We start from the raw sequence: 19,194 nt of genomic DNA, 5'->3' as shown, positions 1-19,194 counted from the left end.
ATGTCTTAGAGATCAAGAGGACTTAGAGCAGTCTCTGCATCCCACCTGAAGGCTCAGACTGAGCCCCTGCAAGAGCTGTGTTTCTCCACATCCCAGCAGCAAGGTGTGTTCTGGGCTGCTCATCATTTTTTGCTCAAGCTTACTTGCACCTGCATCTCCATCCCTGTTAGCAGGGGAAGTCTAAGGTCAGCAATACAAGGGGTGAAGGAGAAAGAGACTGACAGCTTTACAGGGGATGTTTGGTCCAGGAGTGCAGGTTTGTAATCCAAAGCCATTCATTTCAGAAGTTCACGCAAAGGTTACTGGGGAAAAAAATAAAAATAAACAACTAAAGTGCAAACATTGTCAGCACAGCTGTTGTTAAGCTCAGGAAAACTTCCTTTAAGGTCTGGCTTGAACCTTTCCAGAGGGGAAGCTGTTTGTGTCCAAGCAGTTCACTCAGGTCCCCTGCTCCAAGGCTGCAGTGGGAGAGCTTTGGGAGCAGGAAGACATGCAGTCCTCTTGGGCTAGGTTCAGCAGAGAAGTTTATTTCAGATTTTGAGAGTTTAATCATCAGTTTAGAAAGTAATTTAGTTGGGCTGATGTAGCCCCCCCTCCCCCATGAGGCAGGCATTTATCCTGGTGTAGTAATGCTTCTTGATGCAGCTCAAAAGGAGCTTTGTGGGACTTCAGGAGTGTGTCCATGCAGTCTGAGCTGTGATTTAGCACTCTGTGTGTTCCTGAGGTGTGTTAAAAATGGATGTACTCCACACATCCTTCACAAAGTGTGCAGAAGCCTTCAGGTTCCTATGTCCAGTGAGTGGGTTTGTCTCTCTAGGTAGTGGGGTTGTCACCAGGGTCTCATCCTTATCACAGGACAGGTATCAGGGATTCACTTAGAGTGAGCAGGACTTGGTGTCATGACCTGGTGATGGGACTTTCCAGCAATGCTGGGACTCAGCTCTGCCCTGTGGGGAAGCTGGTAGTGAAATAAAGACATGGAAAACCTATCCAGGTGTGTTTTATCCCTGGAGAGGACTTTGGAGGAAAAGAAGCAGAAGTAAAGCTGGTGTTTGCTTTTTAGCCTTGCTTATGAACCTTACAAGATCAGAGGGTCATGGGGAATATCTTGCTAGTGATGTGTAATGGTTTGGAAATAAACACCAAGGGTGGCTCCAGCTGCCTTTGATCTAACTAAATGGCTATTATGTATATTCTATTTAACTTATTTTAAAATTAGGCAAAGAGCATACAGGAATGCTTCTCTGTGTGCTAGATGCTTGAACTTCCAACTGTGTGTTCAGGACCAAACAAAAGGAAAATGGTTCTCTTTCAAGGAGCTTATCATTTGGTAGATATATAGCACAAAGCAGGCATGAAATGCTGTGGGAAAGAGGGACTGACTTTCTGCCTTATCCCATGTTCTTAACATTTTGAATTTTTATTGATGAGGGCCAGAATTTGCAGATGTCACGCAGTGTCTTTTGCCTTCCATGTTATCAGTGAATTTTTTTTTTTTTTTTTTTTTTTTTTTTTGAAGTGGGGCTTCTTAAGTTGAAAATGATGAGCTCTTAGCTTAAAAAGATAGGTAAGCAATTAAATCCCTAGCAGGCCTTTTTTTTCAAAGTACACCAGAAACTTTGGGGAGAGAGAAAGTTTAGCAGGCACTGTGTGTGGTTTAGTGGAGGGATGGATGCTCTTCATGGTCCTGCCACATCCTGGTGAGATCCCTGGAGACCTGGTCTTCACAGAGTGAGCCTGGTTGTTTCTTCAGGTCCTAGCTGGTGGTCCAGATGCATTTGTCACAGCAGCCAGGCCCATCTGGGTCTTCCCACATAGTGAGGGGAGGGTTTTCCAGTGCTCTCTAGGCTGTTCCAGCTTGCCTACTGGTGTAGCCTGGTTTCAGGAGCCAGCCAAGTGTGGCTTGGCTGATACCTAGGGAGAAGTCTGGTATCTGCCAAGCTGTGTGCAACCACAAAATTTTCAGGACAGCTTCTCCAGGTCCTAACAACCACGAAAATAAACGTGTGCCATTCTCAACGTGGGCCAAAACCTCTCTTCAGGGTTTGTGAGTTACCAGATTCTGGGTTGTTTCACCAGTGAAGCATTGCAGGTGATGAATGAGGACCTCCCTACATGGGAAACTGGGGATTTTGGGCACTTTTGTGAAGCATCCTTTGTCCTGCCACGTAGCATGACATCACTCCAAATGATACTTCTCATTCTTCTCTTGACTCACCACCACCTGGCACCACTTCTCTGAATACTGTCATAAGTACTTGAGGGTGATTTTTGGTATTTGACTGGCAGGCTCATACTGAGGGTGATGCAGAACAAGTAGCACATGGATGTCCTGGGGCATTTCTCAGCAGTAAGTGATGTCAGTAAGCTGAGGACCAGGTTGGTCCAAGATCACTGAGCAGGCCTGGAGGGTGAACAAGGACAAATTTCATGGCAGTGAGACAGCATCCCAGTTTCCCACCCCATTTCTGTGTCCAGGGGCACTGAGATGAAAGTTGTGTGTTGCAGCCATGCCATGGCTCTCCAGACCTAATGGGGAGGAGGTCCATGCCTGATGTCTCCAGGGGGTGGAAGATCTGGACTTCCTTTGCTAGTACAGCTGTGCCTGGTGGCTACTGGCACAGGGCATGGACCAGGCATTTAATTATGAATGTGTGCTGTTTATGAGAGTGTGTTCTGTGCTCAGAAATGGAAGATCTTTATCTCAATCATTTCTCCTGCTGGTTATACATCCTTGCGGATGCTCTGCAAAGCCCTGTGCATATGAAAGATTTTCTCCTCTGTGGAGCCTCCTCAGCCTTTCTGCCACTTCCCTGTCTCATGGATGGATGGGAAGCCTTGTTTGATGGTGTGTCCAGTGTCTGAGAGGCCTGATTAAAAAGTTGCCCAATATTTCTCCTTCTGCTTTACAATTATTTTATTTTTTTTTTCAGACTTGGGAGATGTCAGTCACTCTGTGGTCTGCTTGGTGTAGTCTGGTTTTCTGCCACACAGGCACATACTGTTTTGGAGAAGGAACATGCTCATGGTGGCAGGATTTTACTAGCAATATAGAGGGAAGGGGCTTCTATGCTCCTCTCTTTTGGTTGCCTGCAATAATAAATCACAATTTGCCAATTCCCCAGCCACAAAGAGAGTTACCTCTGAGAGTCTTTGCAACCCCTGAAGTTTCACTTCTCACACCCTCTTGCTCAGAGATCTTGCTTGTAGAGAGACTTTTCCTTCCTGAAGCTACTCTGAGGTTGCAGGAGTCAAAGCTGAGGCTTCAAAGGACAGAAAGAGTGAGTGTTGTCTTATCCTCTGGCTACAGTGGAAAATCCATCTGCCTGTGTTTGAATAACAAGGGCATTGGCCTCCATGTCCATTTCTGAGATGCTGAGCTTAGCACTCAGTTTTTTCTCATTTTCAGTTGTTTTGTGGTTTGTTTGACTGTGTGTGGCTTTTTTTTCAGTTAAGCCTTTTAAGCAAAATTAATACAGAGGGTGACATGTTTGTGTACACGTATGACAAAGTATTACCAGGCAACTTCTTTAAAAAATGCTTGGTCCTTTTTCAGCCCATGCCCAGAAATGTTGGGAGGATTTGCCTTTCTTGATGTGAAGCCAGTGCAGTTCTTCTCCAAGTATAAAATTAAATACAAGGAAACTTGAATGTTTTCTTGAAAAATGCACCAGTGTGAGATTTGCATAAGTCTGTAATAAAAGTTTTCCATGTACTGCTCAGACAGAAACAATGAAGAAGTAATGCCATTTTACCCTGTTGTGTTTGATGCTTAACATGTAAAAAGGGTTATTTATTCTATTGTTTCACATTCATTTCACTAATATGATTGTTCACTTGTAGGCTGAGTTTCTGGATTTACACATTTATTAAAACATGAGAAAATTACTTCCATAACTTACTTTAGGCCATGTTTTTCATTAGACATGAACCATTTACCTTCATGATGGTAAAATATCAGAACAGAACTCAATCCTTTGTATCATTTCATTTTCAAGCTCTGTGTATTAATGTTTCTGTTGCACAGCAGTTTTTCAGGAGCAGTTTATTTCAACTAATTTGTCATCACAAAGATTTAAGATCACTATTTTATTTAACTCCCTCTGACTACACGAAAGTCCAAGAACCTGCTTATTCAGATTCAAGGCTTTTAGAAGTTTTCACCCCACACAATGCAAAAGAGGAGCCCAAAAGGACAGTCAGAGAGTAAATTACTAGTTTTACTGATGCTTTTTATAATCACACTGTTTAGATAACAGCAGAGCTGGCCCACTGTACCTTAAAAGATGTTCAGCTCAAGCGAGTACCTTTGGAAGAACTTCTTTCTCAGTGTCAGAATGGTTTATTTCTGCCCAACCCTGCTTCCTAATTGATTTGAAATCACCCAGAGAAACAACCTCAGAGATACTGACCATTCTGGAAGCCCCAGGACTGAAATCACTGGCAGCTCAGTGCCTGACTGGTGAGCAGATGAGTGTCTCTGCCCTGGAGCAGTCACATCCTTCAGATGGGTGGACCAGATGGCTGAGGTTGGTAGCAAGCATCAACAACCCAGCTTCTCTCTGCTGCCACCCTTTCCCCCAGCCTGTGCTGAAGCTGCAAGCTATGGTGGCAAGTCTGACAGGTGGCAAGTGGAAAGAGTCAGCATAGCTCAATCATCTGTCTGCACCCCCAGACCCTGTTCCTCCCTAGTCTGGAGCATCCTGCAGCTCCCATCAACAGCAACAAATCCATCAGGGTTTGAAAACCTTCTCATCTTTGCTCACCAGGAGGTCTCAGGCAGCATTCAGCACCTCGCTGGGGTACAGTGGGGCATCTCTAATAAAATGTCATCCCTGCATCTCTTCCAGGGGTCAGCTGTGAGGCAGACACTGCTCTGAAGTGCTGTCCCTCCAGGGCTGCCAGGATCAGGCTGGAAGTCTGGCACCCAGCGTGCAGTCAGACAAGGGAATGTGTTCAAAGGGATGTCTTGTGCTGTAGGTGACAGCTTTGCTTTGCCTTGGTTTGTCTGGGTTTCTGAAGCACTGGGTGGCTATTTGATTGCCATGCCTGGTCAGAAATGAGATGATAAAGTAAAATTAAGTAATATAAAAAGAAAATTGTATTAGGTATATAATTAGGTATATTAGATATTAGGCATATAACTCAGCTCAGCCCCAGAGCTGAGTGGGGCTCTGAAAGTCTTTGTGGAAACTGAGCCCAGGCCAGCCCATTTGTGGCAGAGGCCTGAGAGCACTCCCAGTGTCAAGCAGAGACTCCTCTGCTTCCTACCCCACACAGGACCTGACCTTTCTTGATGCTGCAGCAGGTTGAGCTTCCAGGTGGGGCTCTAGATGGTTCCCATTAGGCACTCTACTAACTGGTTTGGTTTATTTAATTCTAGTTGGGTTTGATTGATCTTATTTTATATTAATACACCTGATATAATTTTCTTGCTATATTACTTCATTTTACTTTATCATCTCATTTCTGACATGGCATGGCACTCAAAGAGCTACCCAGTGCTTCAGCAATCCAGGTAAACCAAGGCAAAGGAAAGCTGTCACCTACAGCATAAGGCTTTATTGGCAAAGATGCACCAGCTCAAAAAAACTCCTTTGCCACCCCAGCCAAGACAACTATGTTAGCAAAACCTCTAGTGCAGGTTTTGCATAGCTGTTCCAACAGAGGAACACTTATGCTGGCTGAGCTCGTGTCATTGGATTGCCAGGAAGCTGAAGAGGAGGCAGCAGTGTGCCCAGGTGGCCAAGAAGGCCAATGGCATCCTGGGCTGGCTCAGGAACAGCGTGGCCAGCAGGTCCAGGGAAGGGATTCTGCCCCTGTGCTCAGCCCTGGGGAGGCCACAGCTTGAGTCCTGTGTCCAGTTCTGGGCCCCTCAGCTCAGGAAGGAGATTGAGGTGCTGGAGCAGGTCCAGAGAAGAGCAAGGAGGCTGGGAAGGGATCCAGCAGAATTCCTGTGAGGAAGGGCTGAGGGAGCTGGGGGTGTTGAGGCTGGAGAAGAGGAGGCTCAGGGGAGACCTCATCACTCTCTCCAACTCCCTGAAAGGAGGTTGGAGCCAGGGGGGGGTTGGGCTCTTTTCCCAGGCAACTCTCAGCAAGACAAGAGGGCACAAGAGGTCTCAAGTTGTGCCAGGGGAGGTTTAGGTTGGACATTAGAAAGAATTTCTTTATGGAGAGGGTGCTCAGCCATTGGAATGGGCTGCCCAGGGAAGGGGTGGATTCTCCATCCCTGGAGATATTTCAAAAGAGCCTGGATGTGGCACTCAGTGCCATGGGCTGGGAACCACGGGGGGAGTGGATCAAGGGTTGGACTTGATGAGCTCTGAGGTCCCTTCCAACCCAGCCCATTCTATGATTCTATGTGGTACCATACCGTTTTATTTTCAGTGCATGGGCTTTTTATTTATCAAACTACTGGACTCAGACTAATTTCTGGGAGGTTTCTAAGCCAGGAGAGCCAGCATCCCTACCTGTAGTCCTGCCACACCTCTTAGCCCAGCTGCCTGTGTTTGGGAACTTGGTGTTCTCCATGTTATCACAGGTCCTCCAAGGCTTTTCTCCTGTAATCTCTCCATCTAAAGACACTAGGGATGAGAGAAGTGCAAGATTTGCTTTATTAAGTTTAAAGTTTTATTAAAGTTGAAGCCTGAGGCTTTTATACCAGAGAGCCATGAGTTTTGTTTGTGCTGCTCCACAAAATTTTACCGGTGGAATTTTTGTGTACAATGGTTTTTGTTGGGGTTTTTTTTGGGTTTTTTTTCGGGTTTTTTTCTGAGCTGTGCATAAAGGAGGTGACCCCTACACTTTCTATATCTTGAGTTGTTCAAGAATTAAATTTTTTTCTGATCGTGATTGATTTTAAGAACTTATACCCCCCCTACCAATATAAGGCATGTGTGGAAATTTTCAGTAGAAGTTCTGCAACAGAAATTGGTTTGCAGTGTGAACTGTGACAAGTCCTAGACTCCAGATGCTCCAGAGCAATCTGTTCAGATGAGTTCATGTGTCATTGTTATTGCTGCAGTGTGATTTATTGCTGCAGAAAGCTATCACAATTCTAGATGTAACATCCAATGGATCTTTGAACAAAATATCAGAAAATACTTGGCTATGGTTGTTCTATGATTGTATCTCTGAAGATGTTTTCTTTTGCTGTTCAAAAACTGATGGGTATCGGATGATTTGTCTCCTGCAAGCAGGGATTTTATCACATGCCTGTGAATTCATTTAGGGAGATTTATTCTTGTTGCTAATAGAGAACAGGAACTGATTTAACTTTGGATTATTTATTATTTTTGCTGTACAGCTGCAGTTGCTCAGTAATTCTAAGGCTTAACGAGTAGCATTTTATAAAGTGTTGAGGGTCTAATTCCTCTTTACCAGGTGCAAAACCTGACAGTATTTCAGAAATTCAGGAGTTTTATCCAGGAAACAGTGCAAGTCTTGGGAATCCCAGACAAGGAAACTTGCACTGCAGTGTTATGTGCTTCCTTGTGAAGAGGAGTCTCCTTCCAAGAGAAATCCACAAGTCCTTTACATAATTGTCAGAACTGGAGAAGACCTCTCAAGATTACCCTGTCCAACCATCAACATTCCTCCACAGTAAAATAAATAAAATAGACTTGAAAAAGTGCTAAGTAAAAATTTCCCTCTCACACACCATTCCTGGCACATGATGTCTCCTCTCCTTCCATCCACCACTGCTTTTACAGATATTTGAGAGGCTGATGATACCTTTTACAGATATTCCAATGGCTGATGCCATTTTGATCTGCCAGAATTTCTACTGCAAGTTCATTTCACTTCTGGAAATCACTGAGGACATTTGGGCAGGGGCTCACACTCCAGTTCCCTCTGAAAGAAATAGAGTCTGCACATGCCAGAACCTCCTGGAGACTCAAACCACTGTGAGGCAACTTCAGACAGTGCAGGACTTGAGTCAGAATTATGTTGCTCAAAGAAAAATTCTTATTATGGATTGACATGTCCATTGAAGCCCAACACATAACATGTAAACACCATGCCATAAACAAAAATGAAGTGTAAGATAGGGGAAATAGATGGGACAGGGTGGGTTTTTTTCTCAAAACTTCAAGAGAGGAAAATCTGAGCACTGTTTTTTGGTGTTTTTTAGTAAGTTTCTCTTCATTCATAATTACAAGCAACTCAAAAGAAGAGTAGGTGCTACCCAAATCTGAAGCCATGGAGGTTGATTTCATTGTCCGAGCCCATAAGAATAAATGTGGCATTTTTTAACTTTCTCAGAAGTTTGACTTTTTAGGTGTTCAAAATCTGTTAGAATAAATAAAGAGTGTGGAATCACTGCTGCAAAGAGTTGCTCCCACAGACCTGAAGTCTAACTGGATGTTCATGTTTGCTTGATCAGATCTTAGTGCTGTTCTGTAAAGCATATATAAAAGATGTCTTTTATCATCAGTTCTAAATACATATATATAAACTAAATATATTGCATTGTATAAAAGGGTATGTTTTACATGCCCATGCTGCAGATAATAAATGTATCAACCTTTTGTCATTATAAAGTTGTGGTAATTGTGTGATCCAGACTTCCAGAGGACTGCCACAGGAACTTACAGAAAACTGTAAACGCTTAGTAAATTGACCAGTAAATGGTAATTTAATATAGATTAATGTAAGGAATGCATTTTCAGGGGATTTCAGGTTCTTGCTTGTATCAGTGATAGAGCTGAGTAGTTATGCAGATAGATAATTGGCATTTCCCCTTACTAAGAGGAGGAATAAATTTTCAATCCCTGGCACAGAGAGGACTTTCCAAAAGATGCCTGAATGCTTTCTAGCTTGTTGCAGTGAATACTCTTCTACAACTTGCCATTCTAAGGGAATCAAACATACAGTGATGGGACATGATTTATAAGTTACAAAAACAAACTTTACTATGACTACAAAGAAGGAACACAAAGGGAAAGCTGAAATGAAAATGCCTGAATAGGAAAGATGGCTGGAAAATCTAGGACAGTGCATTGAGTGATGCAGTAATAAATAGGAAAGAGCTTACCTACCAGAGCAGTGCTGTTTTACCTACTTTTGGCTGTAGATGAATCATGGGAAGAAGGACAGGGTGTGTGGAGCTGTAAGCCATCCAGTGAATGGGTGCATAGAGGCATAGAGCTTCCTGCAAGATCTGTTCAGCAAAGAATTAATTTCAGATTTGAAAACAAGCAGTGAGCAGGAAATTAAGTCGTTCCCAGGCTGTGAAAACTTCCTGTCTGTGGAATTTACTGATGTATAAAGAGGGATGTATAAGAGAGAGCATGAACTTTGGACAAAATCTTTGGTCTTTGTTTGCAATTGTTGCTTCAGTAAAAAACATCCCTGTGCTGGAAAAAAAAAAAAAAAAAAAAAAAAAGGTATTGTTTAGAATTGGACATAGCCTTTTAAAAATCTTCAGTTTCAGCTAAATGCTAACTTTAGTCCACTTTTAGTAGACTTTTAGTCCATTTTAAAAGACTCTGCTTGCTGTGTACAATAAAACTAGTTCTGGGAAGCATAAATCAGGCATCCCATAGCATCCTTCCCTTGGGATTTGGTACAACCGTGTAGCTGTGTCAAATTTGACTGACAGGTGGGTGCTACATTTGTGTTGAATGTTAACATATTTTACTCTTAACAGTTTTATTCTGTTCAATTTTCAAAATGTATGTGAATTTAAAACTGCTGTGGAAAGGATAAGTATGTTTTAAATATGCCTCATCACTGGAAGTGCTCAAGACCAGGCTGGATGGGGCTATGAGGGTGGGAGGTGTCTTTGTCCATGCAGGGGGGTTGGAACAAGATGATCTTTAAAGTCCCTTCCAACTCAAACCCTTCAGTAGTGGTGATGAAAATGATGATGATGATTTAACTAATCATCATCATTTAACACAGGCTATCAATCCATTGAACCTGAAGTATTTACTGATCATTGAAGCTTCTGTGGTCAGCATGTGGGCTTCCTGTGTCTTCTTGCAGGAAAAGTTATCATGCCTGATACAAAAGTCTGCTGCTTGACCATCACCTGGATCTCTTCTCCTAGATTATTAACAATATTCTGTTGAACTTGAGTTGTCATGGTAGAAGTTGTGTCCTGAGTTTGACAAGCTCTGTTGTGATATTTCTGTGTCACTTACAGGCTTCTTTATTATAACCTTGAACCTTTCTCCACCTACTGTATTGTTTTTGTCTATTTTCTTTCCAAGTTGGCTCAGAAAGGCATGGATGCCTACCAAAAACTGTTTCTTCTGGGCCGAAGCTCAGTTAATCCCCTTGATCCCTCTTTGCTGCTGCTTCCATGTGTCCTTGTCCTGACCCCAGCACTGTGGCTGAGCTATCAAAAAGCTCCTCATTGTTAGCCTCAGTGTGTCTGGTAATCCTTGTGATGAGGATACCATGCTGTAGGCATCCACATGAGCAGCAAGTACCAGCAGCATTAGGGGGGGGGTGTGTGCATTGTTCCCTGTATCGTGGATGATCTGAAGAGCAAAAACTGCATTTACCAAAGAGCAGGAAGAGATGACCATGACCTACCAGTTCTCCCATCTGCAGAGGGAAATGAAGGGTAGCAAACCTTAGCTCAGCCCAAAAAGGGAGGAGGGAGCTGCACATCTGTGTTTCCTGAAGAAAAAAGGTGACTTTCTGAGATGAACTGGGTGGTTAGATTTCAAAACAGCAACGTGGGACACAGTCATTTCCAGAAAAGATGTCTTTTCCAAAGCAGAGGGTAGTTTTCCCCCTTGCTGGTCATTGGCAGCTCTTCTGAAGACCAGCCCTTCATGGAGGAAGTCCATGCTGGAGCACAACCAGCTGGTGACAAATTTAAGCTTGCCCCAGCATGTAATAACTCCAAGTAATTGGTAGGTACATGTGCCTCAAGGACAGTGACATTTCTGCCCATTTTTCTTCTCAGCATTCTGTGCAAAGCAGAGCAGCCAGATGAGTGGTGGGAGGCACAGCAATGGTGCAGGAGTCTTAGCACATTTCTAAACATGTTTCTGAAACTTACTCAACGGAGTTTCGTGCAAGTTGGGCTCACGGGTCTTGTTTTTAAACATAGTCTCCTTCAGTATGATGGTATTTTCCCTGTCATGTCAAGGTAAAGCAGTTCATAGAATCATAGAATGGGCTGGGTTGGAAGGGACCTCAGAGCTCATCAAGTCCAACTCTTGATCCACTCCCCCCATGGTTCCCAGCCCATGGCACTGAGTGCCACATCCAGGCTCTTTGGAAATATCTCCAGGGATGGAGAATCCACCCCTTCCCTGGGCAGCCCATTCCAATGGCTGATCACCCTCTCCATAAAGAAATTCTTTCTAATGTCCAACCTAAACCTCCCCTGGCACAACTTGAGACCTCTTGTGCCCTCTTGTCTTGCTGAGAGTTGCCTGGGAAAAGAGCCCAACCCCCCCCTGGCTCCAACCTCCTTTCAGGGAGTTGGAGAGAGTGATGAGGTCTCCCCTGAGCCTCCTCTTCTCCAGCCTCAACACCCCCAGCTCCCTCAGCCCTTCCTCACAGGACTTGTGCTGGATCCCTTCCCAGCCTCCTTGCTCTTCTCTGGACCTGCTCCAGCACCTCAATCTCCTTCCTGAGCTGAGGGGCCCAGAACTGGACACAGGACTCGAGGTGTGAACTCGAGTTGGATCATTGCAGTGGGTGGTAGGACTAAGCCACAGCCCTACCAAAAGCAGCTTTGCTTTCTCCTGCAGCCAAAGAGTCATCTCTTCTATGAGCATCTCATGCACATAGCTATGCTTGATCATAGAATCATAGAATCCTAGGGGTTGGAAGGGACCTCGAAAGATGAAGGGGATGGTGAAGCTGCAGTCTAAAAAAAACACTATTTACAGATGTTTGGCTGATCTGAACCACATTTTGGGCCTGTTGTAATTGCAGAGAACTTTAACGAGAGTAGAATAGCTGAATAATTTCTAAGAGTATAGAATAGAAGTGGAGTAGAATAGAAGAATAGTTATTAGATTAAGATGGGAATAGAACAGGACAGAAGACAGTAGAATATTGTAGGTGGGACTTTGATCTGTACAGTGCCATAATGGAGAGAGTTTTGCCATCTTTACATTTTCAGTGAAATTTAGTGCTCAGTTCCAGATGTTTGGCTGAAAAAATGTCAGTGTTTTGTTACAGTTGAATGAAGCTCAACCTCTTGCAATAAGTGATGTTTTGTCCTATATGTGTGATTTTGTCCCCCCATGAACTTATCTGCTTTGTCATGTCCTTCCAAAATTGTAGATATTAAATGAGCCCAACAGAAGGGTAAAGGATGGGGAACAAATAGTATGTATGAAGAAAGATTACTCTTAAGAGTTTCTTCATATGCACTTGACAAAGATGTCCTGAGTTCCTGAGTCATGAAATCCTGACATTACTAATGATAAAATGCTGGGGAAGGTGGATAAAGCTGGCTGGTTTTATCTGTATTGATTCTAACTGGTTAACAGTGGTGAATAGTTTTGCCTTGCAATATTAAGTCAGTTACACTGTTTTTAAACTATACGTCATATAAACTCCCACACGCCCCCAAAGAGAAAAAAAAAAAAAAAAAAAAAAAAAAAGACACAGAATTTCAGAGTCATACTGTGGTTATGTGGGATTGAAAATGTGTGTTTGCTCAAAAGGAGGTCAAAACTAGGAGATAGGTTTAATAAATTATAGATAAAATAGATGTTTATATTGAAGTTGCTGATGGAAAATATAATTACCCCACAGTAAAAGTTTCTTTTAGAGTCATGTCTTTGGAGGTGTAGCCTGTATGCTGACAAGAAGTAGCTTGAGCATGAACAAAGAATGCTTGGTTTTAAAAATGTTGCATGTGTTGCCATTTATACAAAAAGAATCTGAAAGAAAACCCCGTATTAACTTTAGTGATAAAGACACTAGTTGTGAAATGCTGTTTTTATAAGTATAATTCATTATACTTTCTTTGATCCAGTGTTACAAATTAGGGTCACTTGTGTCAGGAGATTAAAACCTTTTTGTCTCTCTTTGATATCAAACTATTCTTTCCCAGTCCCTTTTATCTTTCAGAGCAGTGCTGAATTCCACAGCATCTTTGTCAGTTCGCCTATGTTATTTGCAGCAATCATTTAATTGGTTTTAGGACTAATATTATTTAGTCATACTGTCACTTGCAAGAACAGAGGCACTTTAATATCCTAAAAAATTGTGGAGAGGCTCCAGCATTAGCTGGATAAGCATCTGTGTAAGACAGACCACAAAGAATTTTGGGACCATGGTGGGAGTGCAAGGTAGCTAAATTGGATAGAAAAAGAAAAAAAAAAAAAAAAAGAAAGAAAGAAAAAAAAAAAAAAGGCATACCAGTCAAAGTAAGATTGTACATCAGAAAAACTACAGCAATCTACTGAAAATTAGTAGATGATAGTCATGAGTAGCTTACAGTGAACCACGGGTACCAGCTTCCCTGAAGCACAGAAATAGGAACTTGGAGAAGCTTGTAAAAGGTGTCCTCAGGGAATCTTCCATTTTTTCACTATGATACCTTTAATCCTAGAATTGTCAAGCCACATGGAAAATAATAGGACTGAATAGTTCACTCAGTTAAAAGTTAGTATTATTTCTTTTATCAAAAATATTAGGTCTTTCTGTGTTTCTGGAGCGGTTAGGATTTGTATAAACTTTAAAACAAGTGAAGTCAAGTATTGAACTTGTATTGCTCTTTCTTTTTTTTTTTTAATTTAAGATCATTATCTGTGACTAAGCAGACTCTATTCAAGAGAAAGAAATAAATTAAAGCCAATATTTTTTTAACAGATGATTCAACGAGAGGCAGAAGTAAAGAATAAGGTAACTGCTGTGGCGTTGACAGACTCTGTTCACAATGTGTGGCATCAAGAAGTTGGGAAAACTATTCGAGAGTGGATGCGAGAGGTGAGGCCAGGTTTTGGGTTTTTTTTTATTTTATTTTTTGAAGAGTTGGGCTATACATGTCTGTATATGGCTCTATAAACATGTCTTTATCTGCTGACCTCTTCCATTTCTTTCGGGTATGAAAGACAGCACATTTCAGGAGCGTGGAAATTGTGTTCCCATTCCAGCCCCTAAAATAACTGAGATTAAAGATGTTTCTGAACTTCAAAGGTAGCGGGGGAAATAATAAGAATTGAGTCCAGTGTTTCTTCTTGCTGCACAGCAATACAGGCACATACACCAAGGCAGCCCACACGCTGCCTGCTATCTGGAGCAAAGTCCTGGGCACATGCGGCTCCTGGCTTGATCTGGTGGTGGTGGAAAAGCCCTTTTTAAGCTTTTGGTGGCTCAGTTTGATGATTTGTACAAGTAGCCAAAAAAGAAAAAAAAAGAAAAAAAAAAAGTCCTTCCTCAGTTTTATGAGGTTTAATTACTTGAAAAGTGCTTACAAAGTTTTCTTGATGGAAAGAGGGAGCACTTGGTACTGTGCAGCTACCAACGTTGAGTTGGTCCAAGGTGGTCTGGGGTTGGGGTGTTGGGTTTGGGTGACTTTGGGTGACCCAAAGCATAACCAAGTTCCAGCTTTGGGTGAAGGATGGTGCCAGGCATTCCTTTTAATTTAATTCCTTTTAGTGCCTAAGCGTGGGGTGGCTGAGATTTTAAAAATTATTATTTTTTAAAGTCAGACCAAATGTACTTCCATTTGTTGAGTCTCTTCCTCACCATTTCAGGCTCATATCCCTCATGTTTTCTACATCCCTGTTGCAGAACTCTAAAACAAGAGGTGCAAATGGTAAATTTAAACCAGTCACACCCTGAAGTTTTTTCTTAAGTTAGACTTTTTCCCATGGATTTAGTTAAACTTTCTGTATAGCCTGCCTATTCCTGACTAACCTTACAGTTTTATAGGCCATGACTGATGGGAATTGAGAATCACCTGGGATGCAGCCTGACAGCTCTGACTTAAATGTTAAAAATATAAAGAATGGTAACCCCTACAGGCTCTGTCAGAAAAATCCCCATTTTCTTTATGGGAAATCAAAACCTTAAAATATATGTTATGTAGTAAAACTGAAATTTTAAATCCTGTAATTTGAATCTGACAACTCCATTTTTCTTTAAGCATTTAGTCTGAATAAGACAAGTGCATTACCTTTAATTTCATTTGCAGAAAGTAGATCTTAAAGAATAAGTTAAATGATTAATGGCCTAAAAAGTGGATGGAGTGTCATAACTTACATTAGTATTGAAAATCTCCTATAAGAAAGAAGATTTTTACATATGTGAAGTGTGGCTGAGTGGTATGAAGACTAGCATATCACCTGGATATCTCTTACTTTAATCAGGTTTAAGGCTACTGGTAAAATGAATAATAATTAAAATATACACCTAATCGCTGCCTGTCTGTAGGGCTAATTGCTGTCATTGAAAGAATGAATTGTTAAAAAAGTAATTCTTCATTGGAGCTATCTCTCCTGTATCATTGGTGGCCTATTTTTAGTACCTATAGAAGTCATGATTTTTGAATTTATTAGGAGCTGTGATGAATGATAAAACAAATCATCCATTTACATATCTTGACACTGCTTTCGAGAATACTTATTTCTTACAGGCAAGTGTCACATTGTATATAAAAGCTGGTTAATTGTGTGCTAATCTTCTGTATTATCTCCAGCTCTCTGATGTAGTGTTCTATCAGTAGTTAATATTAATTTTACTTATTTCAAATGAATGTAATACTTCATAAAAATTCTACTTCTTTTATAATTTCTACCATCTTACATTTGCAATTGCACATTCAGCTGTTAATTAAAATTATACATGCAAATTGTAAAATGTTTAATGCTTTACTACTTTAAACCTTAAAGCCTTTGTGAAATATTTCCATTTTAACCATTTTCTACGAGAAAAGTTACATTACTGGGTAGTGTGTTTGTTTTCTTTTTTTTTTTTTTTTTTTTTTTTTTTTCCATCGAGTTCAATAGTTTCATTGATCTACTGTTTCTTACAAAAATCTGCCATGCTTTGTGAACTTCACTTTCTAATCTCATACAGCAACCCTTCCTTTATGTTGTTCCTGCTCTCCCTGGTCCCAGAACAGTAGGGTTGCCTTGACAAATCTATTCAAAAGCCATTCCTCGCCCTTTATTGGTGGGGACTGAAGCCTTTGAAATTCTCTCCTCACTGCAACACAGCTGACATCTTCTTCCAGACAGAATGAATTAAGGAAATACAATAAGACACTTGATCTACCAGTCAAGGATCTTTCCACAGTGAGGACGGACTCCATGGTGCACAACTAGGGCAGCAAGCATCTACAGATACACAATACATGCTTGTTTACCAGAATAGCAATCGTCCATTTTTACAATCATGATTGATGGGATGATTTTTTAGAAATCTGTCTGAAAATTCATTGGGTCTTTCCAAAAAAGTTGTGTGGGCTTTTTTTTTTTTTTTTTTTTTTTCCTTCCCTTCCCTCCCTTAATGAAGTTAATCAGGTTTTCAGAAAGGGAAAACTCAGATTTGAGGCCATGAAGATCTCATAGTTCAGCTGGCAATCCTGTTAAAAATGTAGTTGCTTTATAATTAAATCTTCAGTATATACTCTCTAGTTTCAGTATATTTTACTGAAATCATTTTCCTTAATGCTTTAATTCTTAGACACCTCTGAATAGATAGCATTTGGAGCAAAACATTTTAAAAATTCATGGTAAATTCATCCTGCCCAAAGGTTCAGGAATGAAAGGTAAATGTAAATGCTTCCTGAATATAATTCCCCAAAGATGACTCTTTGCATTTTTAAATGTTCATGCCCAGCTCATCTCAGGTATATTTCCAATAATTTGAAATTTGATCTCTTTAATGGCTTTCATACAGCTATTATCTGTTGTCATTTCAGAACCATTCTTTCAGCAGCGTGCTCCCTGAAAAATTCCCATTTCTTAATGTTGTCAAGCAGGCAGGCCCAGGGTTTTTATCAATTCCCTTTTAGCAACTACAGAAAGGAAAACTTTCAAATGTGCAGTGGGCAACCCAGGCACTGGTTGGTCCAAGCTCCTGCCCAAGTGCACTGCCCTCAAAGTAGCACTTAAAAGACATTAAAAATCTCCTATATTATGGTCTTACTCCTTTTACATATTTAAAATTAAGCTTTGACAGTGCATTTCCAGTTAGTGTGAATAAACTGGTGTGGTTTTACCTTCCAGTCCTTGCCTGGGCTGGCTTTGTAAATGAGTTTTTGGGTATTTTGACGTGACCATTGTCCTTACTTCCACAGCCTGTGTTTCTTTTTGATCTCCAGTTTTTGTCTGACCCAACAATTGCCTTCTCCCTCTTTCAGAACTGCTGCAACTGGGTGTCCAGCTCTGAGCCCCTGGACACCTCAGTGGAGTCCATGCTGCCAGATTGTCCCCGTGTCTCTGCAGGTACGTGGGCTGGATACGTGTTTGTGCCCAGGCACAGCTTTATTTTTAAATTATTTTGGTTCTAGGTGCGTTTTAACCCCAAGATGTCTCTGAAAGCACGTGGGCTTTCAGTGTTACCCAGTGTTATACAGCCCGCTACTAATTATTTCTTCTTGCTTTGTGTGGGATTTTAGTTCTCTTGTCTACTCTGTGTTTTTTCTAGTCTGCTCTTAGGCTTTAAGGAGTGGGTGACATAGGTAAGAGACAAGGAAAAATAACAGCAATGCTGAAAACTGGGAAATGTGTCACAGATACTTGGGTTAATGTCTAACTTGATGTAGAGGAGAAGGTTTTAAAGAAGCATGCTAATGAAAGGCACAGTTAAGTGAAATAAGACACTTTCCTGAATCCTGATCCAACAAAAGTCAGGTTTACGTAGCAAATCACTTACAGTGTACAGGAATCTTTATGTGAAATTTCTGTTATTTCAGGAATATTCAGCTACACTCTTTCATTAATGAGTCATGAGTCATAAACCATGAGGAGCACATGAAATCGTAGACAGAGACTTTTGTTAATGTGTAATAATTCCAGAAAGTAGACTTAGTTGTCACTGTAACAAGAAAACCTCAAATCTCTGTAGGAAAGTAATCTAAAATACATAAAGCTGTTACTGAACTTTGGTGTTTGATTATGAGATTTCCTAAAAGCCATAGGTAGTGCATTTCTGTAGAATATAAAATCAGGTTCAAAGGAAGACACAGCCTATACAATGTTAATTTAAAAGCTGGAACAGTGTTTGACCTTGTTCTGTGAGATGCAGTTGTTCGTTTGACAAGTCAAGAGATTCATATCTGCCTGGATTTTTGAGGCTGTTAATAAGTCCTAACCTTGCAGATGAAATTTGGTTGACTGCAGGATGTTTTTAAGGCTTGGAAAATTTGCCAGTACTTTGTTTGAGAGCTCACAACAACCAGACACCTGTAGTCTCAGACATTTCTGCTGTGGGCTGAGATCTAACCATGCTGATCATCATCTCTGCAAAGACAAAGTGCAACAGAACTGGCATTGCTCCTTAGTGCTGAGGGAGATGAAATATTACTAACATTTTCATAGATTTTCATTTGTTTACCAACTTCCTGCTCCTTCAGGGGGGAGTGCTGCAGTTTAAAAAGAAAAATATTGTTCAGCAGTAGAATTATTTAAAACAGGATTAACTTTCAGTCTCTGACATCTGTGTTGCTACTGTGCAAGAGTGCATGTTTTATAGAGGTCATTTTAGTCAGGAAAAAGGGGGCTTGGGTAGCAGCCTGTCAGTATTTACAACATACTTGCCAGTGCTGAAAATCCTCCATCTGAGCTTCTCTTCCCTTACTTTGTATTCATCCTATGTAAATAATGCAAATTGTATTCTATAAAAGAAAACCAAAGTGTTATTAAAAAAAAAAAAAAAAAAAAAAAAAGAAAAAAAAAGAAAAAAAAAAGGAAAAAAAGAAACTGAACAGACTGATGTTTTAATAGGGGTGTGAATGAGTCTTAATTTCATATTTCTGCTGGGGATGGGTCGTAGTGGGCACAACGTTTATACTCCACTTAATGAACTCCCATCTACACAGAAGAATAAACTTAATGGGGGTAGTATTTCAGCCAGAAAAAGTTGTTAAAGTTGGGTATTTGTGTTAAATGCATACATACAATGCCACTAGATTGCTGATTTTATAGAAGTCCTTGTCAGAGATTTTGGACAATGATTTAAAGGGAAGCTAATTATTCCCAGCTTGGTTCTTTATGAAATAAAGGAAGTTTAAAATAGTACAGCTACTAATAGTGA

General features: G+C 41.0%; 1 protein-coding gene across 9 annotated transcripts in view; it reads left to right on the top strand.

The window, feature by feature from the left end:
* The window catches only part of ARB2A (ARB2 cotranscriptional regulator A), a 278,294-nt gene that overhangs the window by 184,528 nt on the left and 74,572 nt on the right, over window positions 1–19,194 (top strand). For all 9 annotated transcript variants that reach the window (XM_071731897.1, XM_071731893.1, XM_071731899.1 and 6 more), the window contains exons 9-10: window positions 13,801–13,917; window positions 17,300–17,384. In XM_071731897.1, coding sequence (XP_071587998.1) covers window positions 13,801–13,917; window positions 17,300–17,384 — 202 coding nt within the window. The remainder of the gene's footprint in view (window positions 1–13,800; window positions 13,918–17,299; window positions 17,385–19,194) is intronic.

Source organism: Heliangelus exortis, chromosome Z (assembly GCF_036169615.1).
Source record: "Heliangelus exortis chromosome Z, bHelExo1.hap1, whole genome shotgun sequence".
Taxonomy (NCBI): domain Eukaryota; kingdom Metazoa; phylum Chordata; class Aves; order Apodiformes; family Trochilidae; genus Heliangelus; species Heliangelus exortis.
The sequence above is the reverse complement of the archived record's forward strand: the minus strand, read 5'-3'. Positions and strand labels throughout refer to the sequence as shown.